Consider the following 25300-nt stretch of genomic DNA (forward strand, 5'->3'; position numbering starts at 1 on the left):
GTAGAGAACTCTTGATGAGAACCTGTCTCTAAATATTTGTACAGCAAGCGTGGGTGGTTTTGTAACTTCGAGGTTCACTAGAAAGTGGAGATGAGCTACAGTATATGTTCACATATAAAGGTGATGGCTGTAATATCACAGAAGTGCATAAAGGAACTGAGACATCCCTTTGGCCTGTTGAAATGAAATGTTCCTGAAACTGAGAGAGTTTTCCAGCAAGGGACCATGCTATTTATTTCCCAAGCTCCAACCTTCTACATAGTTAATTTTGCCAATTGATAGGTAGTTTTAGTGATGTGATATTGTTTTAATCTTTTCAAACCTATTTGGTGCCTGGTTTAAATTACATTTGTTTGTTCTAAAGTTTGATTAATTTTAATTATTGCTACTATGTTGTTATAAAAAAACAGCCTTAACACCTATCCCTTCTCCCTCCCCACCCCCCCAACACACTTTTGTTTACTTGTGATTCCATTTATTGTGACTGCGTTTCTCGTCTTCTTTTGCAAAAAATTCAACAGTATCATCTCCTGTTTTTACAGAGCATCAAAGTTAGTTGGCTACCTCCACCATCAGGCACACAAAATGGATTTATTACCGGCTATAAAATCCGACACAGAAAGACTACCCGCAGGGGTGAGATAGAAACACTGGAGCCAAACAACCTCTGGTACTTGTTCACAGGTTAGTGTTCATGGTGTAGCCTTGCAAGGTTTTGATGAATTAAATGCTTTGGGAATAAAATATATTTTCACTTCAAGGAAACATTGATTTCTTTTCTGGCAAGTGACATTTATTGGGCTGTACAGAAACAACCTTTATATATTTTTTACTTTTTCTCCTTAATGCTTTTTTTCATACATTTTGTCCCCTGGATTTCATCATTTTAATGAAAGCAAATTCCCTCTGTTCATCTTAAACCTACCTTGGTTTCTCAGACCACTGAGTCAACCACACATCCTTTCTCTTAGTACAATGGCATCTACCACATGGATTTTTTCTCCATCCATCTTCTTGTATTTTAGCGGGGACAGAATCTCTCTTCCCAGTGGGAAAGGTCCAACACTACTACACTATTTTAAAAATATAATTGCCATGATAAGTGTAATCAGCCAAATCAGTACTTTAAAGGTAACATTAAATTAAACAAAGAATAACTTCATTTCTGGAGCAGGATGTTGTCACAGAGCAGATGTACCTGTATTTCTCCTCAGTGGCCCAGCCAAGGCACTCACTATCAGGCTTCTAGCTCTCCAGCCATTGCCTTTCTTCAGTGGAGACCTGCAGCTCATGGCCTTCTGACTGGGGTATTTTTAGGCTACATAGTTCCCTGCCTTGACTGTGTTATTCCCAGCATAGACAGGTTCTCCAAGCATACCTGCTTGCTTTCTCTTCAGAGATAGTTAACAGGTGTAATTGCTACAGTTATACATCACCACACTGTTTTGTTTTTGTTTTTGTTCTGTACTAAACTATTTTTTTCTTAAAGTAAAAACGCTACAGTGAAAACATACTAAAACAATAAAGAACCTACACACATGCTAATAAGCTTAGCAGAGTTCACCCCAACCCTAACATAGATTCTGGCAGAAGCAGTCCTTCAAATCCCCATCCAAAGGGATTCCTTCTGCTTACAAGTTCCTCACTTCTTCAGCTCAGAACAAGCACACAGTCTTATGGACCTCAGGAGGTTCAGTGTTTCCAACCGTCCCCTAAGGATTGGGGCCCTCCATGGACCAGGATCTGTCTATTTTGTGGATCAGAAAGAAAGCCCTGAGTCTGTTTAAAACCAGGCTATTTATCCAAAAATCCTGAAGAATCCAGGTTGAACTAGTATATGCACAAATCTCCTGGGAGGTGCCTTCAAAGGGTTGATAATGGAGGAAATATATTAGCGTCCCCCTCCCTGTCCAAGAAGATACATCAGTTCCACAATAATGCATACACCATTTCATTTTTAATACCAATAGGCCCCCAAAAGTATTAATCCTAATGGTCCCTTCTAGTCTTAAAGTCTGAGTCTGTGGGTAATGTTTAACTTATTTTCAGTAAAGTTTATCTTAATTCCATAATGTTTGTCCAGGATATGATCAGCCTATGACAGGTATATCTTCATATTGCACCAGCAATATGTGTTTATTGTGAAGGAAGTTAAGTTTCATAGGTGAAACCCAGGCTCTTCCCCTGAAATATCTCCACTCCATTTATTTTAAAATCAAATAGTATTGTTTGAGAGTTGAAAATATTTCTGTCTCATGAAAGTACATATCTAAGGGACAAAAAATTTATTTATTTTGAAAAAACACCAACTTTGTTTAGAGTCACAGAAAATCAAAAGCAGAAGATAATTCTTACATAATTAATATCTAATGATACAACCATGAGTAGTTCTTACTCATATAAAGAGTCTCCAAGATAATGGGACTACTTGAGTAAAGGTTGTAGGACTAGTGATTATTGGATTCAGAGCAGGGTAGTTTTGGGGAGATAAAAATTTCAGGTTTGTTGCAAAAGAATGAAACATTTATATGATAGGTGATTTCAAAATAAAAAGTGGTGACTGCTCAGAGACTTGGAGTGTTAAAAGTGTTCTGGGTGGTGATAGATTAGTTGGAATAATGCAGGTGATATGGTCAAAGGTACATAATGAAAGGAGTTTATCACATGACACCATAATTTGTTCCATTGATATCATCACAGTCTATGATATATCCCTCTGTAAAATATACACATGCATGCATACTGTACTGTAATAATAAATAAATATAATAGAGCGACCTTGATTTTGGAAAATTCAACATTGCTTAGGAAGAAAGACTGTCCTTGAAGTTTTGACTCTAACTGTAAAGTGAGAGTCAAATGTTGGCATGCACCTGGGATAGAAGACTGGGCACTGGTTGTCTCTGTGGGGGCGCTCAATGTGTGGAAGATTTTCTGCATTTCAAAATATTAAGTTAGGTATTTGTTTTGGAAAAGTAGTGGAAATACATTTAAATTTGCAGGTTTAAAAACAAAACTTCCTTCAGATCTCATCATTGTAGGCTCTAATATAATAAAATATTAAAATATAAAATAATAAAATGGTTGCTAGAGAAGCTGAACTGTACAGTTGTTTTAAATAGATGACTTAAATATTCAATTGTAAATACTTGTTACAAACCTCTATTTGTTAGGCAGGTGTTTTTTTGCAGGATAATATAGAAACCTCTAATAGTAAAGTAACTTAAAGATTTTAAAAGGCTCCTATCTGTTTTATTGTAAGTTCCAATGTCTGATCAATTTTGATCATTCTTCCCCTGAGAATGTTTGCAATTGAACATAACAGTTTTTCTTGTGCTTCATGGTCAGGATGGACTAAATAAAACGATAAAATACTTGCAGGAGGTTTGGTGGCCAGATTGTTTCACCATAGCTACACAGGGTCCAGAATTGAGTCTATGAGCTAAACTGAATTGGTACTAAGTAGCAACAGTAATAGAAATTTATAGTGACCAGTGGTTCTGTTGTAAATAAATATGTCTGTAGGAACATACACACTATTGCTATTTGTGTAAATGAATATATTAGTGCAGACCTGTTTACCTACACAACTAAATGTGGCAAGGAAGTTGGAATTTTACTGGAGAGTATTAATTTTGCTTTAGTTCTGTTGCAAACTTTGGAATCTTGATAAAACTATTTTCCCCCTTCTGTTTGCTTTATATTATGCTTTTAACAGGACTTGACAAAGGAAGTCAGTACAGTTTCCAGGTAGCTGCCATGACAGTCAATGGAACAGGACCCTCCTCAGATTGGTATACAGCAGAAACTCCAGAGAATGATCTTGATGGTAATTACATTTCTTTTCAGACATTATCACCACATTCCTTCTAGGTTTTTATCTGTCGGGTGTCATTCTAATTGTTACCTAGAGCTTTACCCAGATGCTATGAAGGTCTTGGGTTAGATTCTAATGATTATAGTCGCAGGAGCTGTTTTCTGAGTGTTTTTGAGCAGAAGAACTCAGTGATTACCCATTATTAAGATTGTCTGCTGCTTTCTAAACAAGTGAAGTGGAAGGGACAAGTCAAGACAACTTAATTTTATTCTCTCATTTACACTGGCACTCTAAGAATTCTCATTTTCAGTCTTACTTTTTTTTTTTTGCCGTTTTTGCTGCACTTGCAAAAATATACAATAAACTTGGATAATAACTAACCAAATAATGCATACATAGATTTCACTACTAATATTTCTTAAGCTATGTCTCTGGTCTGGTCACCAATAAAGAGTCAAAAGTCTTTTTTGTAATTATCAGGTATTAGAATTTCATGCCTGTGTGTCAGGACTATTTGAAAGAAAATTAGTATGAAGTGAATCAATAACACCATGAAAGATAAACATAATCAATCAGAGAAACACTTAAAATAATAATGATGCCTCTAACTCAATAAAATGAGCCTACAAATGTCTTGAGGATTATTGTCTTTGACATATCTATTTTCAGATGGTTGGCAATGAAGCCACATAATAAGTGAAAGATGATAGGATACAGGAACCTGAAAAATATTGAATGTAAAAATGAGTATAGATGTTGATGTAAAAGAAAATGTGATTGAAAGCAAAGGGACAGATACACTGACTGAGACATTTGAAGAACTAAAAGAAGAAAGGAAAAGTAATGGAAAGAGCTGCCTACTTTCAAAAGTAAAGAAAGTGCAAGTAAAATGGAACCAAAAAGATGCAGATAGAAATTGAGGGAAAAAACTAAGGAGAATTGTCAAGAATTGTCCCGCCGCCGAATTACTGCTGAATCCGCGGGACCGGCGGACCTCCTGCAGACAAGCTGCCGAAGGCTGCCTGACTGCTGCCCTCGCAGGGACCTGCAGGGCACTCCCCACGGCTTGCTGCCCCAGGCACATGGTACCTGGAGCCACTGCTGCACCTAAAATGTTATATTCAATGCAACTGGGTTCCAATAAACATTTTAAAGAGTTGATGACACTTTTGGAAGTGATGTGACCATGCTGACTGGTCACAATATGGTATGATATGTGGTGATGTATGCTATCGTTCTACTAACTACTATTTTGAGTGGATAGCACTTTCAGAAATGACACATTACTCAAGATGAGAGCAGCTGGCCACTCATTTGGAGGTAGATCTTAGTAAGTAAAACTAAATATATTCTAAACATATCTCAATATTTAATACAGTATCGTGTTTTTTTTAAAATAAGCAAATACATCCCTTGGCTTTATTTATTTATGCTGCAAAATGAAATACGATGCATTTCCTGGAACAGGTTTGTTTTTATTTGCATTTAATCCACAGCAAAATATTATATTTGTTTTCATCCAACAATATATATGTATATGCATGCAAAGATACTAGCAGCGTAATCATAAGGGACATGTAATGAAAATGAAAACACACTGATAATGAAATTAAACCAAAGACTTTTTTCATACATTGTGTCTACACATATTTGCATTTATAGTACCAATGAAAAATCTGTAGTGAAGCTGCCGCAATCTGACACTTTGCATGCACTGTGTTGCATAATATATATACCACTGAGGTACTTTGATAAACTCTAGAGAGGGATCGACTTATTACTGTAGTTATGCAAAGTCCTGCAACTGTCAGCTAAATAGTTGAAATGCTGTTGCACAGATTGTTAACTGCAATTCCCTTTCTGCTCTTATGGTTTATGCAGTTTCTCTTGCCTTCACTGTATGTCCTCTTGGCATAAGCAACACAAAGATGAACAGTTTCTAGGAGAACTACAGTAACTCCCTATGGATATTCCTTTTAATTAGTGTGTTTTGTTAAAGTGATTAGAAAGCCAAACATCACGGCTTATTGAAGGTTCCCTGGAAAGCTTGTGTGCCCTTACTGACAGCTGGGAAGCTTTTAAATATTTATTTTTGAGCCTCAAATTTTGTGCTTTAAAAAATGGAAATTTAGTTCTCCCCATAGGATCTGATTTAAATAGCTTGAGCAAGGATGCAAGAGACTCAAGTTTGCAAAGGTGTCCTCCAGGAAAACGGGTTTAGGATTTTCAGTTTCTGCTTACTGCCTTGAACAGATGGAAGCTATTATACATATTAGTGATATAGTTTAACTTCAACCCTAAATTAGTGTTTAAGAGCATGACAAACTAAATCTGTATTACAGAGTAGTTTCTTCTGAAAATGAGAATACAGGAAGAAAATGAAAATAATATCAGATAGCCTTAGTTTAATCTGTAAAATATACAACTATGAACTCCAGAGAACCCTCTACAGCAATTGCTAAAGTGACCCAAATATAAATAACTTCCTTAGTGTTGTCAGTTAGGCTGAGGAATTAAGGACCATTAAACATATGACATTCCCTGAATGAAAGACGTGTGCTTGGACCATTACATAAAAGAGTCATTGATTAAGGATGAAATAAAGGAGACAGCATGGTATAGGGTTTCATTTCTTACAGAATCTAGCTTGACTACATGGTACCGTGTAGACAAGCCCTAAGGTTCTCAAAATGTGCATAGTGCAGAAGGTAAAGAATGCAGAATCAAAGTAACATGGAGTGTTTCCTAACCTCAGACATAAGAAAAAGTAAGAGTTTCTCACTAGTTCTATGGGCCAGATTCATCCTTCAGATACTCGTGTGCAATTCTGGTTGACTTCAGCAGCTGGTGTTCACATAGAATTTTTCCTCCTATGTACGAGGACAGGAGACATCAAATTACAGTCAAAGAAACTCCATGCACAATTGCAGAGTGCAAGGAGAGTGGAATCTTTATTCATGTTAGAAGTGTTGACAAATGTAGAATGTAGATCTTTCAAAGCAGGTTTGAGGATTTATGTATAGAAACAGAATTTCAAGATTCCTTCTTTTGGAAATGTTTCTTGCACGTGTTTAATATCAGGTAGACAGAAAAAAGGTTAGAAACAAAGGTGTAACTGGATATTGAGTATAAAAGTGCAAAAAATGCAATAAAGAAGAGAGTAAGAGGTATATCTATATATTGAGTCTAAGCAGATGTTTACATGCATTTAGCTAGAAGATGATGGGGAGGTGAGTGTTACCTGGGGCTAAACGTAAAAGATATATAAAGAGGAGAACTGTGTGAAGGATGTAAATTCTGCTTCACAAAGTATTTCAGATTTTGAAATTTGGCATTGTTTTGAATCAGAACAAAACGAACATTTAACATTTTTTTCAAGGGATGATTTAAAAAATCGTTTCAAATCAAGCACCGCAAATACTTTGGCTTCATTTTTGAGTTTTTTTAAAAGTTCATATTATATATTATAAAAAAGAAAATATTAAAATGAAAAGTCACTTCACAATGAAAAAAAATTGAAATGTTTCATTCTGGAAATGATGCTGAAATGTCCCATTACAACATTGCCCATCTATGCTTGAAGGAGGAGACCATGAATGTGGTATTATTTAGACCACAAATTTATTTTTAAAATACCTGGGAGTACCTGGCTGATAAGATTGTACAGTGCAGGTAATTCCGTGAAAATTTCTTGGGGGCAGCTATCATCCCTTCCCCTTTTTCTACTTATTTAAAGTGTATCTTCTGTAGCAACTTTACCCATCCATTTTTTATCTGATCCATATCCATTCCCAATGGAATACCCGCATGGGACATCTGCCACATTGTTACACAATGAATTGTGACATTCTACCCATTAAGTCCGCAACTCACTGTGGGGAATGCAATAACCCATCTCACCTCGGCCAATTCGGTGATGAGGGAAAACTTCCCCTTTCCACCAGCCTCTGTACAAGCCCCATTACTAAAGTTGAAGGGAACAGTTTGCCTCCTAAATCCAGCTGGAAAAAGGGCCCCACCGCTTAATGCACGATGAAGACATTGGACCTTTTTTTCAGTTTTTGTCAGGAATTAAATTTTTACAACTTTGACACAGTTTTACAAAGCATTTGGTTTTAACAACTGCATATTCCTGTGGAAAATAGTTCCATCTTAATTTTTCTGACCAGCTTTAGTAAACAGATGTAGACATTAAATAAAGCAGAAGAGATAAAATGGTAAACTAGGAAGTATTCATTGATGAATGAATGTGGCTGTGGACACAGTGGGCCAAATGCTTAGCTGGCACAAATCACCATAGCTCCATGGAAGTTATTGGAGCTACATCAATTTACACCACCCTGGGGTCTGACCTAAAGTAATATAGTTTTTGTTTAAGAACGTTTACAGTGCATTATCATCCAATAAGCTTGTACTCAGAATTGACATGGGTAGTAATGGGATGAGCTTCTTGAGCAGATAAAGAACTTACTTGGATATCCAAAGCAGATTGTAATCATGTAAGGGGAAATATTTTGGATCATTTTAGATATGTGACCCAAAGAAATACTAGCTAGCAATGTGGTGAAATTGTTTAATCACAAAAGAAATGGTACAAAGGCAATATATTTCAGAATTACTTTGATAGATCAGAAGTATGGATAGATTGCTTCATTTACTCGAGGCTAGAAAAATATCAGATAATAAGGTTAAGCAAAAGAACTATGTTCTGTATCATTTCTAATAATAATTAGACCAGTACCAGCCATGGAAATGGAGGTGGTAGAATAATTTGCATAATGGGGGTGTTGAGAGCCATTGAACCAAACTGTAAACCCTGTATATAATGGAAACCACTTCAAGCCCAGGGTGCAGTAGCACCCCCACCACTCCTAGTTCCAGCAGCTGGGCATGGAAATTCCACAGTCTGGCATATAATTAAGATTTCTTGATGAAGTCTTAGCATTTACAGTGTTTTTTTGCAGAATCTGAGTGATGTTACAATTCTATTCCTTCTGGTTGTGAACAAAACCTTCAAATGGGAACCAATTCATTTAGTTTCCATGAGTCTGCCAGCAGGAAATAAACTCTTCCAAGAGTGGATTGTTTACCCTAAAAGCTTAGCAATATTCAGTAAGATTACTGTTAACCACATTTTCAGTTCTCCTAAACCTTTATGACAAGACCTGACATCATCTAAGTAACAATGTAAAAGGAGTAGGACAGGTGCTAGATTTAAGCTAGAATTATATATAGAATTCTTCTGTCTCTAAATGAATTCTGCCCCTGAAATGCCCTCTGTTCCCGTGTTCATAAAACTTTTATGTGGGCAAATAGTCCAAAATGGTTGAGTTCACCCTAGGTTCATTTTTATCTCTGTGTTTCACAAGAAGGGTAAATTCTTTATAGTTTAGTTTTTGCCAATGAGACAACAGTGGCACTGATGTTTAAAATAGTATCATACATATGTTTGAATTCCTTCATACGAACAGTTCAGCATATCAGAATAAAATTGTTTGACCCCAACAGCTACTTAAGGATGTCTGGTGTTAAAATCTCGATGTATTATATAAGTGAGATGTAAAGATTATTGCTTGATGCCAATAGCTTTTTGAATGTTCTGACTTCATGAACTGCTTAAGATTTACTGCTTCTACCGTGTGCAAGGAATCCAGTATCGCCTCATTCTACGACTTCCTATTACAAGGTGCTAAACTGCTACTATATGTCTGATTCATGTAAGAACCACTTTTGTAATTTTGAAAATCATCAGTATTCAAAGACAGAGATTCAAGTAACTTTAGATTCTGCATTGAAGCAAAGTTTGGAGGTCAGAAGGAGATGAATGACAATTGTATATGATTTGTGGTGGCACTGCTGGTATAATCTGGTTTTTGTTTTGTCATTAGCTATTCTTCAATGCATTTCTTTCATTCTTAAAGTGTATGACCATGGATAGCAGCTTTAAGAAAACTGAGTGCAAAAAACTTTTAAAACTTGTATATCAGACTGGTATTATACTAACAAGATTCAGTAGTTCTTCAAATGTGTTAAATAGAATTCATTTCAAAGCACATAAAATACCAAAGACATCATTGTACCATATATGACAGTAGGACTGAAAAGTATTACTTCCATCTTTTAATGGTCTTTTCCAAGGTTTATAGTGGGAATGCTTCACAATCTCAAAATATCTTTTGTTGGAGTTCTACGCCACACTCCCCCCATGCATTTGTCTATTATATTACAGGCCTCTTCACTGGGGAAAAATAGTAGCTTGTCTCTTTCTGCTCTCAAAAAGACAAGCTACTGTGCTGCTCTTCTAAAGAGACTTGTGATATAGTAGCTACCATACACTCCAACAAAAGGCATTTATTATCTATTCTTTAAAGTAAAAATGGGTTCACTGAAGACAAAGTGTGCTAGTTACACATCAAGTCATTAAATACTACGTAAGAAATGAATATGCCTTGAGAGAACCTGTATAAAAATATCATTGTATTATTTCATTTTATTATCCGAGTGCTGTTGTATTATTCAGAACAGCCTCCAAGCCAAGAGAGGCATGTCCAAGAAAGTTCAAGCTTGCTTGCTCGTAATTAACATAACAGTTTTCACAGGCATGAGATAGGTCATTGCTGTTATAAATGCTATTATATCACTCACAAAGTCAACCAGTTCATTAAATACTGTAGTTAAACTACTGGCCCATAATAAGTCATCTAGTTGATTTCAGCATCTTATTTGACTAGCAAATAAACCAGGAAGACTTCAAAATTTGTTATGGGGAATTTTTTATCAATTCCAAACATTTTCATTTTCCACTTTCCTGCATAATTTCAGATCTGCCTTGTATTCATACACTAAAAATGGGATGAATAGAGGGATATTCTATTTTTTTTTAAGCGGAAAGGGGATCTTATATGTTGAAGAAGCTGCTTAATGTGCTTGTTGCTGAAGAATGTAGTTCAAAACAAGGCTGAATGTTCAAAAGGGAAATTGCATGTAGACTATGCATGTAGCTGTGAGATTCCTGGTTGCTTTCTTATAACATATTTCTTAATCTAAATTCTGCCTTTGTAAATGGTAAAACTCAATGAGCAGGATATTAATGGATCCTTTCTTTGTATCCCAGAATCTCAGGTTCCTGATCAGCCGAGCTCTCTTCATGTCAGGCCATTGACAACCAGTATCGTCATGAGTTGGACTCCTCCACTGAATCCAAACATTGTTGTACGTGGCTACATCATTGGCTATGGAGTGGGCAGTCCATATGCTGAGACAGTGCGAGTAGACAGCAAACAGCGCTACTATTCCATTGAAAACTTGGGTAAGTAGCTCTTTATTCTTTAGAGATTTTAAAAGAAAAAAGTTTTTTTTCTGGAGTTTATTAATTTTGGAGACTTTTCCTAGGCTATCACTAAGATCTTGTGTACAAACCAAATTTGTAGCCACTTAACGGTCGAGTTTGCCATAGTATGGTTTGTGCCAACACACACAATGGTTACTATTCAGCTACTAACGTCATTGGCTCCTGAGATTTCACTCCTGCAGTAGACCAAAACTGGCACTTGGTTACCTTCCTGTAACCAGGTGGTAACACTATAATTCTGCAGCATGGATGTCAATGAAGGTGTTATAACCAGGTTGCCAGAATAACTTTGTACTTAGAGTCTAGATGGAACCTTAGTTTCATTACATTTATAACTTTGGAAACTATAATCAATAATAGATCTTGCAGCATTACAATGTTTGATTCTAATCAGCAGATACAGTCTCACATGTGCTTGAAATTATTGCTATTTCATCTTTTGCTTGGCCTTTACAGAACAATGAGATACATCAAGGATCGTATTGGGAAAAGAGGAAATAAAAATTGTTTGTCATCAGGGAGTTTAGAACAAATAATGAATCTACTAAACTGAGATCATGAATTTATTTGTTCGTCACCGATTGGTTGAAATTATTCTCTGTCCTTGATCATGTGCCAAAAACTATAACAGTCAGATCAGGAAAGATCAAGTTTTCTTAATCAAGTGGGCATGTCATGTAGTTGACCTTTGATGAACCAATGGAAAGCTCATTGAGCTGAAGATAGACTCAAAAATATAATCAGCATTTTATATTTCTGGACTGCAACTTTGGTGGCATATCAGCTTGGCTCCTAGACTTCAGAGCAAATCTAAATACTAAATAAGCACTTCACTATGTGGCCCTCTATTTTGAAGAGAGCAGGAGCTGGAAGGGCTATTCCCTGAGCTGGCCCAAGTGTTTGAATTTAATGGCACTCATAATGCTCATATTTTGTATCAGTTAATAAGGTTTAAGGAGATATTCTCTTATCCCATTATTCATTACACACTGTCTCTGATGATTCATCTTGATGCTGGGCATGGTATGCAGGGAACTGAGTACTTTGGTGATGAAATAGTGGTAGTCAAGAATTGGGAAAATGGTTCAAAGTTTGAATGAAGTCATGAGAAATAATCAGTTTTCTTTGTTTTTCTTCTATAGTATTTTTCTTTCAAGGACATTATTTTTCTTTATTATTATTATTGTTCTTTAACATTTGTATGTGATCCTTTAGGCGTGTCAAATGCTTTACAAATATTAAGTCTCATAATGCACCTGTATGTTAGGACTGGGCACAAAAGTTAAATGACTCACTAGAATTTATACAGATATTTGTTGTAACAGCAGGGAATGGAACACAGAACTTCTTGTCTTCCAGTCATCTTCTCTGATCAGTAGATACACCATTTTGGTAATAGCATTCAGTAGCACAAGAAACCAGATATGATTCAACTCTATGGTCACCCTGTTCTCAAGAGAAGTCTCATACAGATAAAATCTTTCTTCATACATAGGAAAACTTTGCGGGGGGAGGTGTTACAATAACAGGCACTGTGAAGAAATTGCTTACTGTGACTTCACCAAGCTTCTGTGTGGCTATTAGGGCGTCTGTATTTTTAATCAAATTGGCTTGACAAAGTCATTTGCAAAATTAGGAAAAAAAAAAAAAAAAACCAAAACAGCCGTAATGCAAAAAGGTAACATATATCAAAAATCTCTCCAGAATGTTTTAACTCCTTAAATGTTGGTAGTACATGACTGATGATGATGACAACATTGTTGCAATTCTCATCTATGGTTAATTCTTAAGTAATTAACCACAAAATATGCAGTGCTAGATATTACTGTGGTTTTCCCATTCTCAGCACCCTTATGATAAAAGAGCTATTTTTTTTCTGGACAACCCAGTAACTTATATGAACAGGACTGAATCCATTTAATATATTCCATGTCCCTCAAATTTATAATAATCAGAATTTCTCGAAATTGTGCCAGTGAAGGCACTTGCAGGAGCTACATGTAGGCTTCTCCACCAAAGTCCAAAGACTCAAAGTGTTATGTAGACAAAGGCTGACTTGAAAGTGTTTTGATGGAAATTAAAGTTATTATGCAAAATGGAAAGAGGTCTGAATGGGCCATCAGAGAAGGTGAGTGGAACATAAGGATAAAAGTGATTACTAATGACTGTATAGGTCTAACAATTAATGATTCAGGTGAAATTATACACATTTGTCTAGATTTCAAAATGGATTTATATTCTTTGAAATTTAATCATCCTACCTTAAATTGTTTCATAACTTTAATGAGATTGAATTGAAGTGTCTCACCTCCACTGACCTGAAGATATTAGAAACAGAGATTATATTAACAGAGTTACATAGGTCAGTATGTTCTCTGGACTCTGGCAAGGCCCCAGGAGAAGATAGTTATGCAAGCAAATTCTTTAAAGGTTTTAATGAACACCTTTCACTAGAGATATTCTAACTAGCAACTGAAGAAGTGCCTCATAACAGGGCTTCATGCAGCTTCAATTATTCTAATTTATTGTAGTTCCAGAAATAACTACAACTTCTACCAAAAATGGGAGGAAACTATTTAAAGCTGAGCAAATATTTAGTTATAAATAACATATTCACTGAATGTAGCCTTTTTTTTTACTTTCTGAACATTCTCCAGCAGCTCAAGATTTCACCAGTATTCAAAAGTAATGGACAAATGCTTTTTGGGATGTTCATACTCTGGTTGATCACAGATATTCAAAATATAAGCAATGCTAGTTAGTTGTGATTTTTCATTTGTTCCCTAATTGGTTGAAGGACAAAATTATGTGAATTTTGGCATGTGTACTTTTTATACTTAATTTCTGTGAATACTCTCATGTACAACTTTGAAAATCATTTTTGGTGAACAACTGCACTAATTAAATTCAGTTGCTCAAATGTTCACAAAAAATGAACTCTAAAGGGATGCAACCAAGAGCCCAGAGAATGCTTTTAAAAATTAGAACAAATGTCTGCCAAAATTTCTTACACTACTCTTCAAACTCTATTAGAGGCCATTTCAAGAAAATTACTACAAAATGATTAGACAAGATTCTTTTTCTAATGGAAATATTGTTTTCAAGAAGATATGGATCAAAATAAACTCACTGACAGAAAGGAAAAAAGAGAGATATTATTTGGACTCATCCCAACCATTGTAAAATGTTCCACAACCCATACATATTAAGTGCCTATGTATTCTATTGTTGTTAATACATAATATGATAATAAAAATCTGGTTTCTAAATAAATGCTGAAACTTCAGACTTCCCTCTGTGCTCCAAAGAACAAATTTCTACTATCCCATTCAACAACCTTGGCATTCACGGACCGTCTCGCCTGTACTCCACTGTCTTTCATCCCTCCTTTTCCCAGCTCCACTCCTGCTGGGCCCCAAATGATGTCTCCAACCCCACATTCTGCAAGCACAGCACCTGTTGCATTCCCACTCTGCTGGTGCATCACCTCTCACCCACTCACTGCCCAGTTCTGACTCCTGCTCCCATCCTTCATCTCCTGCCCAGTTCCACAAGTGCTCATGCTGTCCTCCAGACATTCTCAAGGGTGTGACTCCTATTGAATTAGTAATACTAGCAAAGGGTGATAGCGAGCAGAACATTAGATGTAATTTTGCAGTGTAATATGGGAGTTGCAATTACAGGTTATTTTCAGCTCCATTTACATAGATGTACATCACTGGAGAGGGAAAGGGACCTTGATAATTCAGCTCGGGACCTGGAATACCGCATTCAGTTCTGAGCACCTTGTTACCAAAGAGATACTGACAAATTGGAGAAAGACAACAAAAATGATCATGTAGCCCAGATGTGTTGAAGGATTTACAAGACAAGAGTGAAGGAGATAATTATATATTTTAGCGAAGCAGTAAATAAGTGGGCAACATGATGCCGGTGACAGTCTACAGGTATCTTAAATGTAGAAACCTTGTCAATAGGGTGATCAGATCGCAAGAGTGACATATCCGGACACATTGGGCTAGCAGGGGGGAGGAGGGTCTGAGTGTGGGGAGACACAGCACAGACAGACAGACACAGGTGCACAGCCCCAACCGGAGCCAGAGGCACACTGACCTGCCTGGCCCTGTGCTACCAGCATGCCCCTTCCTGTTGGGGGTGGGCCCATGCTACGCCACACAGCTCCCCTGCCAAGTGCCCCCTGGATCTACTATGCCCAGAGCTCCCCTACAACATGCACAGTGCTGTGCACACACATCCCGCCCAGTGCCCCCCTGCCCACAGCCTCACAGCCCAGCACCTCGCACACACCTCCCAGACACTCACTCCATCACACTCTGCCCCCCTCCCTGGCCTTACTCACTGGCTGTGCTGGGAGGTCTCTGGCTCCTAGGGTGAGAGAGGTGAAGGGAGTCTCCAGACTCTTCACGTGCTGTGCCCGCCACAAGCGCGAGCTCCATAGCTCCCATTGGCTGGGAAAAGCGCCAATGGGAGCTTCCAGAGCCGCAGAGTGGGGCTTGCAGGTGCTGGCAGCACCAGAGCCCCCCAACCCTAAGAGCCAGAGGGACCTGCCAGGGAGTGAGGTGGGCAGGGGTGGCTCCAGGCACCAGCATGCCAAGTGTGTGCCTGGGGCGGCAAGCCATAAGGGGCACTCTACCTGTCGCCGCGAGGGTGTCAGGCAGGTTGTCTTCAGCGGCATGCCTGTGGAGGGTCCGCTGGTCCCACGGTTTCGGCGGACCTCTCGCAGGCTGCTGCCGAATTTGCGGGACCGGGGACCCTTCGGCAGCTTGTCTGCTGTGTTTGGGGTGTCAAAATACCTGGAACTGCCCCTGGAGGTGGGGAGTCCTGGCTGTGTTCACTTGGGGCAGCTCCTGTCCCAGGAAGCATCTGGTAGGCTGGTCCCTCTGGCTCCTAGGGTCACGGGTTGGGTTGGGTGGGAAGAGAGGGGCCCTACCCCTGCAGCATATGGCACTCCTGCCGGCAGGCAGGTGCCGGGAGCTGCCCCAGGAAGCGAGCAGTGGCGTCGCAGCTGCGGTGCAGACAGTCCCTGATATCAGGACAAAGGGTGTCCCGACAGATGTAAGGTCGGGACGTAGGACAAGTCCCCTAAAACTGTCCCAATAATATTGGGACATCTGGTTACCCTACTTGTGGAGGAAAAGGAATTATTTTGCATAATGAAAGGAAGTTATCCCATAACTGGGGGTAATAGAATGTAATTCAGAAAGGGGAAAATATGTGAATATCAGGAAAAAGCTTCTTGAATATAAGAACTATTGGAGATGTCTCCCAGTGGAAGTGTTGGAAAGCTCTATCTCTTGGCACATTTCAAACTATCCTATACTGTCTTGTGTAGAACAGAGAATGATCCTGCACTGGAAGATTCTGCATGTGGCAACGGTGACCTAGTAATCATTTTCTGTAAGTCTAGGACCTAGTAAAGCATCACAATGGCTGTCAGTTCAGAACCCATATTTACACATTTAAATCGGACAGAGAATCTTTGTGACCAAGTGTATATTTGTATGTATGTATATGAGCTTAATTTAAGGGCCGTTTCTCATAATTTGGCCCAAGGTCCCAAATTATGAATATCAGCACTTCAATTAGACTTTTAAAGGGATAATTTATTAACATATTTCATCTGTCATCCTCTTTTTAATTCTTTAGGCCAGATCCTGTTATTTATTTTGACCCTTTTGTACCATTCTGGTGATGCAAATAAGCTGGAAGGCCAAGGATCTTCCCAACAGAGGATTTCTCCTGTTAGGTGTGTAGGAACCCCCAGCTAGTAAAGGCCATTGCCAGCCACTGTGGATTAGAGCAGCCCAAAAGCTGCTCTAATCCATGATGGAACCACTGTAAATCCAGCCCCAGAATAGTGGAGCTTCAACCATCTCCTTTCAGGCCTCCCATTTCAGCTGTACCCAGTGGGCAACAGGTGCAACTGAGAATCTAGGCCATTGTTTAAGGGCTCAAACTTAATATTTATCTGACCTCCCTATGATTGAAATGCACTGTAGTGTGTGTTTGGTTTGTTTATGCTCTGGGTGTTGTTTTGAAATATGCTAAATATTGAATTAAGTATAATTAGGATTCCAGAGTAATAGGTTAGTTCATTAATGAGCAATGAGATTTGCCTGCCATGCCACAAATCCATGCTGACTCATGTCTGTGGTAAATGCTTTGCAACTTGGATACCTAAAGCTAGCAACCTAAATCCATGGTTGGAGATCATTTAATTAATAGAAATAATGTTATAAACTTACTTTTGAGGACCTCAGGGAAAGCTTTTATGAGCTTCTTAAATGAAGAAAAATGCATTGCCTTCATGAACAGGGACTGCAGGGACGTCTTAAGGGAGAATGGCAGACAGCTTGGAAATGGGAGTGAGAGAAGGATTCTGACTGAAGCAGGAAGACATGTGTGGCCTGATTTCAGCGGGGTTGAGCATCAACAATTCCAATTAAAATCCATGTGAATTGTAGGTGCTCAGCCAGTCTGAAAATCAGGCCGATAGGATCCACTACAGAGGCAACATAGAGGCATAAGTGAAACATTTGAGAGTTGATGCAAATTGGCATGAGTATCAATTAGTAGATGAGTGGCGTTGTAGCAGAAAAAGTAACCAACACATTAATATACTGTTGGAAGCTGCTTAGATACTGTTGTAATGAGGGTAACATAAGAACAGAGTAGAATAGATTAGGCTACTAGAACAGGGTGGAATAGATTAGGCTAGAATAACAAGAGTAGAAGAAATGGTGTGTGGAACGCATTAATATACTTCTACAAGTGAGGCTGTCAAATAAATGTAGTTTATCACATGACTTTGCAATTTCACTACCACTTCTGTGCACACCATACATGTGTGCATAAGTACAAGTATATGTGTGCATACATAAACCTCTTTCCAAGAACATATCTATTGTTTGGCACTCTACAATACACAACAAGAAAGAGTTCTTGCCCCAAAGATCTTACCGTCAAAAGATAGACATGGAAAATGGGATGCACATGAAAATATAAACATGAGGATAACTTACTGTTGTTTTTTTACCTATAAACCTGTGGGCATGTTATAGTTTGCTATTATTGAGCTAGGCACTGAATATTCACCTAGTACATGTGAATTACTGTCATGAGGCACTTACATCTGTAAAATAGGAATAATAACACTTCCTTTTCCCATCCTTTGGCTTATGTTTCAAGATGTGGGTGTACCATGGATTTATACAGAGGCAATATAATCTTATTATCTATCACCGTTTTAATGATTCTGAGCATTCTGTTAGCTTTTTTGTCTGCTGCTGCACATTGAGTGGATGTTTTCAAAGAACTACCCACAATGACTCCAAGATCTCTTTCTTGAATGGTAACAGCTAATTTAGACCCCATCATTTTTTATGTATAGTTGGGATTATATTTTCCAGTGTGCATTACTTTGCATTTGTCAACATTGAATTTCACCTGCCATTTTGTTGCCCAGTCACCCAGTTTTGAGAGATCCTTTTGTAGCTCTTCACAGTCTGCCTGGGTCTTAACTATCTTGAGTAGTTTTGTATCATCTGCAAATTTTACCACTTCACTGTTTGCCCCTTTTTCAGATCATTTATGAATATGTTAAATAGGACTGGACCCATTACATGTTACAACTTTGGCTCATATCACCTAACCACAACATATCAACTTTCCTTCCCAGTTGTTTGGACCCAGCAGTACCACTTCCCCAGCTCCCTATTTCCTTACTTCTTGCCCCATGAACCTCTCTCTGCTCTAGGTCCAAACATGAAGTTAAACTTCAGAGTGACAGACAGTGGCAGTCATTACATAGATATGTACCGGGTGTACACATATGTGGTAACATAATATTTGTCATGCATGGTTGAGCCAGGTTTGTCATTAGATTTGTCACATACCTTTGAGTGCCTCACCTACACTCTGCTCACTAATTCTGACATGTTAAATTTTTAGGCAGATCCATCACCTGCTGTTTAAAAAAATAAAAATATACCAGCCTGTCAGAATTTGTTCCTGAGCATTTTCCACCTCTAGTGTGAGGTTTCCACCAATTAGCCTGGTCCAAGATGCAGAATGGGCAATATATTCAGTAGTGCACTAGCTAAAGGCTTAAGGGCCAATATCTTGTAACCCTAAATCTAGTGATGGTCAGGCAGGGGAGTGGCAATCAACAAGTGCCTGAGCTAGACGTTAGTATTAGAAATGTAAGCAGAAGAAATTAATGTAGATGCTGAAGGGATGGATTTTAAGTGGCGGGCCACAACTTTATTAAATTTAAACACAGGGGAGAGGATCACCCATGCTGTCATGTAGCACACATTTTAAGTGCTGGGATTACAGGGCTTCTACTATCTAACCCATAACTTGGCGTAGACTCTCCTCAGTCTACCCCTAGGACCTAACTTGCTTTTCGGAGTTCTACCACCCACTCACTCCATGCCAGGGCAGAGGGTACTAAAGGGGGGAGGGGCCTCGGCCCTCGAAGGCCACGAGACCATCCGTGTCCCGTAAGCACAAGGCCCATCAGTAAAATCTCAGGTTTTTTAAGTCTGGCCACAAGTTGCAATGAACTAACATCCTTACCGGGTACTATCAATAATTAAATCCTGTTCCTATTTAACATAACAGTGTCTCCAGGATGCTCTGAGAAGGGCATAAAAATTCTCCAGGCCTCTGCCAGTCTGGTCCTTCTGGGAATCAAAAATTCCTTCCTGACTCCAAAACCAATGATTAGTCAGATCCATAATATCTGCAAATCACAACTTTGAAGTAACAGTTCAGGACAGAGAGGGCGAGGCTGCTGGAACAGAGCAAAAAGAGGCTCCATACGGCCTCGGCTAGGGTTTAAAAAGGGAGGGTGAGGAACTAATCAGCTTCTTTCTTCCTCAAGCTAGCCAATAAGTAGCTAGAAACTTTTAATGCAGGGGGCTCCTGCATCTCCTCAGTAAGTGTTCTCCTCCTCTTTCTGTTCACGATGCAGATAGATGCCAATTTCAACAGGGAGTTAGGTGCCTACATGCTTTTCAGAATCCCACTAGGTTTCTATCAGCAGCATTAGGTGCCTGAATACTTTTATAAATCTGGCCCTAAATCCACCAGCTGGAAGCAGTAGCAGACTCATCAGCTTCTCAAAGGACTATCCATAGATGGAGCCAAAGACCCACAATCTCCTGCAGTAGGTTATTGTAGCACTCCAATAAATACATTACTTTATTTCTCTCAATGACTGGCAATATCACACCAAAATAAGTGGTTCCTTCATAATATGCGATTTCCCAAACAAAATATCATACCTTGAATTCTTCTTTTTCTCTCATCTTAATCTGTCTACTTGCACCTCCTCTCAGGTTTTCATGGACTTTTAGTATCCCAGAAGCCTTCATAATTATCTAATCAGCCTTCAACTGCTGCTGCTCCGGAAGTTGCCCAAGTAATACAGCTTGAATATTGAATAAATCACTTCAAAAGCTTAAAGGCCAGCACTCACTTTGTCTTAATAACTGTTTGGGGCTCTCTTTCTTGTAGTGATTATTTTGAATATGATTGGATGGTACTAACACCTGAAAGTCAGAATATATTAAACAGCATGATTAATCTCATGAGAAAGTGGTCATACTGCCTGGGAGATACTCTTCTTGGGCATGTCAGAATATAAAAATCTGCAATGACTTCAGCTTTGTCAGTGAAGAATTTGTTATGTTTTCTTTTGCAGTGTTTGAAAGATAGTTGTGTCAGTCTCATAAATTTCAGGTGCAATCATCCACTGCTCTCATTCAACCTATTCTGTGTCAAAGGAATCAGTGGCTGACTGATTCCCAAATGAATAATTCTAAGAAGGCCCATTTGCAATGTGCTCTTTTTCCCTCTCATGATTATAACTAGCAAGGTTATTGCCTGATTAATGGATGTTTTAACAAATGCTCAATAGTGGAACTTTCACACATGCACATTCTAATCTTTTACGCATAAGTTATAATGATTTCTGTACTGTTCCAACTCAAAAGGCATTAAACCTTGTAATGAGATGACTGGGTTCACATCCATGGAACTTTGTGTTAAAACTTACACATGAAATCAAAAGTGAAAAAGAACAGGAAAGAAGCATACGAGAGTTTACTAAATGTGCAACTATCAACAAAAACTTTGAGTAAGTGAAAAATGAATAAGACTGACACTGGAACAACTGAATTGCTATGATAATCTGAATGAAATATTTTCTGATCTTTAAAGCTTCATTTCTGTGTTAACATGTGAGAGAGCAACTAAACAATATTAAACAGTACTTTGGGGAGCATATGAAAGGGCAGGCAGTGTGTGCCAAAGGATAGTGTACTGGATTAGGAACCAAGTGATACGGGTTCTAGTCTCAGTTCTGCAACTGACCTGCAGTGTGACTTTTGGGCAAGATACTTCAACTCTCTCTTCCTCAGTTTCCCTGATAATGATGTTTCCTTTTCTTTGTAAAATACCCTGAGATCTGTGTGTGAGGAGTACTATAAAAAACTACCTGCTACTATTTAACTGTTGAAAAAACCCTTATTAGTCAAATATCAGATGAACACAGTATTGAAATTCAGTAAATTAAAGGAAGGGGAATTTCATTGTTTAAAGTACACCTTTCCCTTTTTACCTGTTTATGAACAGAAGAAGAAAACATAATTTAGGAGCCAAAATCTCAAAGGCTCTTAAGTACCTAAATCACTTTTGGAAATGAGACTTAGATGCTGCAACTCTGAGTGCAGCAACGGCTAAATACCTTTTAAAAATATGGACCTTTGTGTCTAAGCATTTTCATCTGATCTAAGAAAGAAATCAAACTGATCTCCTTGAATGTGATGGCAATGTAGGAGTTCATCTACAAGCACATGAAAATGTTTCTTTGTGTAACAGGAATACACATCTTGAAATATTCTTCTTCTTTCAATATAGACCTTTGATGCTTTTTCACCACCCCTGGAACTGAATCCCCTAAAACACAGCCATTGTACAGAATCTAGATAAGAATTTCTTAAAGTATTTGTTTTTTTCTGATTTAACTCCTCAGATAAAGACTTCTATTTTTGACTTCATTCTTCCATATAAAATACCTTGTACATTGTTGGCACTATCTACAGATAAATCCTGATTTTAAAATTTTCTCAGGGCTATTTGAACACGTCTTAAACTGAGAGTTTCAGTTATGTGGAGTTGCTAAACTTTGCGGAGTCAAAACTAAGCCCCTGTGCTGCTTTTAGGAGGATAGATGGAAGAGGCACTCCATTGCTGTGGAGCAGAGCAGCTATATGGAAGTTTTTGTTTCGCTTAAGTCCTATAGAGATTAACGGCATTGTGGGACTGAAGCTGCCCATACATGGAAATAATGAACTCTACAGTGTAAGCCTAGGGGATGTAACCAACCTTTTGTTAACCAATAGTTTGGAAAATAAAGGTTAAACTATAAATAATAAGCATCAGTACTACAAATAAAGCTCACAGAGAGAAATGTTTTAACCGCAATTACACACTGTAGTTCTATGCTCTTCACATACTACTCCTGAAGGAATTCTGTACCAAAAAAATAAAAAAATTCTGCACATAATATTTTTAAATTCTGCAGAATTCTGGGCATATTTTATTTGTCAAAATAACAAAATATAATCATGCCAGTTTCAATTATTTTGGTAATTTATTTAAAAATACCTGCCAACAATATGTCTATAACAATACAGACAATGAAAAAAATTCAGGAAATGTTCTAACCCCCCTCACCTCCCCAACAAATAGATTCCTTACTAGAAATTTTAATACAGAACTTGAGTAATAATTCATTTAAACTACAACACAGAAACATTTTCTGCACTCTTCAGAAGCAGTGCAAAGGCTTGGGGGAGTCAGCGGTAATGGAGGAGCTGAGGGAAAAGGAAGTAATTGTTGGGAAGTAGACTGAGAGTGAAGCTGGAGGCTTTTTGGGTGTGAGTGGGAGAAGCATGGAACATTTTTGGGTGGGAGAGCTAGGGAGTTGAGGAGCCTCCCCCCATGCATACCCTGGATGACCTCTAGCCTCTCTCATTCAGTCAGACACCTCTGCCCCACTCCTGTGTGTCCATGCACCCTCCCTTCCCCTGCCTCCATGTGTCCCTGTACTCCTGTCCCCATGCACCCACTCCCTCCATCCCCATGTGGCCCTGCACCCCACTCCCATTCAGCCTCTGAACCAGTCTGTCCCCCTCCACTGAACCCCAGTCTGTGATTCCCCAGCAGCCCCATGTGCCCCACTCTGTCTGCTCCCCCCATATGTGCCTCTTCTTCTGGCCCTGCAGACAGGACACTTTGAGGAATGCAGCCTCTGCTCTCTCTCTATCAGCAGTTCCAGTTGGTGAGTGGCTGTCCTCTATTCTAGCACCACAGCAGCCCCTGGCAAAATGTATTTTTTGCAAAGGAAATAAAATCTGCTGGGGGACATGAATTCTGCGCATGTGCAGTGGCGCAGAATTTCCCAAGGGGTATTATACCCTGTAAGACTACCAACTAGTGGTTATATATAAGCAGAGCTTCGCTCCTTAAGTGAGTGTTAAATAGAATTAATTCTCTTACAGTGCTTGCAAACCAAATGTTGCAGCCTTGCAATAACTGTGAGGAGCAGGAAGGTTAAATTGACTAGAAAAAAACAAAGTGAAATTTACTAGATAGTTTTTGTTTCCTACACTGAATGAAGTAGCAAGAGCAACAAGAGTATAAAAAATAAATGGTGAAAAGTGAATTAGAATTATTTCAAATTTCTTTGCATTAATCGTCTCTCATATGTGAGTAGAACAGTACAAGAAAATTTTGGGATGTGTTAAATTTGATTTAGTGGCTTTTCAATGTGTTGCAACATTGCATTATATTTTACATTGTATTAATTTTGTCTGAAATCTGCTTCTCACCAACAGAACTTGAGCAGTCAGGCTCTGGGCAGGATAAATGCAGATAGGTTGGTGAGGTAAAATTCACTTTCCAACCAGCCTAAGGCTCATGGTAGCAAGAGCAGCTGTACCCATGCCAACCTGCTCACAGAGCGTGTTGAAGCCACTGGTTCAAAGTAAACCTGGAGCCCATAGCATTCTCCCCATCACATACCTCAGCGCTGGCCTATGTGGAGCCAGTTCAAAGGCCCTTTCTGAGGCACATCAATGCCTAACTATCTCTGCAGCGTCATGCCTCCTGGAGCTACCATGCACCATTATGGTAGTGCACTATAGTTCTGAGTCTATCAAACATTGGAGATTGCTTCATTGCTCACAGAATGAGAGCAAAGAGAATATCGACAAATACAAACAAGGAGAAACGCAGATGAATCACTTGAGATCTGAAGTTATATTTTAATGAACGTAGCATAAGGAACATCAAGGACTTCATTGAATTCACCTTCCTTTTAACAACAGATTAGACTAAATTTGACCCTCATACATAAATGAAGCAAATAATTATTTTGGTTTGCTGCAAAGAGAGAGAGAGCTCTTCATTTTGTTTAATCTCTGCAGATGACAGTTGTGGATTCCAACAAAGACATGAAAGGAAACAAAGTGCTTTTTTTATTATAGGTTTAGGGTTTTCTCTTCCCTTTACATTTTTTTAAAAACAAAATGGAACAGTAGAAATCAAACAAAAACATGTTATTCCCTGCCTCCCTCAAAGATCAAATTAAAGCACAGCACCAACAAGAAAAAGCATTTCAAAACTCCAGGGACTGTTCATTCTATTTCCTTCCTTTGAGAAATGTCTGCAGAATGGTTCATCGCACCAAACATTACACTGACTGATTTTCCTTTCTTCTCCCTGTATTGTGGCTACAGATCCTGGTTTCAGTGCAGAGACCTAGCAGCATCTACACTAAGGCTTAGGTGGGCTTAACTACATCTCTAAGGGGTGTGACTTTTTCACACCCCTGGGTGATGTAGCTAGGTCATCCTGTTTTAGGTACAGACCAGGCCTCGCTCTAGGGCAGAAGGTGAACACAAGAGCTATGTGCTGCTTTAGTCTCGGTCTTGGTGTAGAGGCTTTGTCCTGGTCCTCAGGCAGGGTGAATTTCAGCCAACCTGTGTAACGAGGGTTGGGGCTGGATATTCCACAGAAGAGGAATCTTCCCACACCAG

The 25300-nt window shown here is 38.7% G+C and overlaps 1 protein-coding gene across 1 annotated transcript in view; it reads left to right on the forward strand.

Moving 5' to 3' along the window:
• DCC (DCC netrin 1 receptor) overlaps positions 1-25300 on the forward strand; it is a 978992-nt gene that overhangs the window by 827647 nt on the left and 126045 nt on the right. Inside the window, 3 exon segments of the mRNA XM_075066875.1 lie at positions 543-684; positions 3719-3829; positions 10932-11126. Of these exon segments, the coding sequence (XP_074922976.1) occupies positions 543-684; positions 3719-3829; positions 10932-11126 (448 nt within the window).

The sequence above is a fragment of the Chelonoidis abingdonii genome, chromosome 6 (assembly GCF_003597395.2).
Source record: "Chelonoidis abingdonii isolate Lonesome George chromosome 6, CheloAbing_2.0, whole genome shotgun sequence".
In the NCBI taxonomy this organism is placed as follows: domain Eukaryota; kingdom Metazoa; phylum Chordata; order Testudines; family Testudinidae; genus Chelonoidis; species Chelonoidis abingdonii.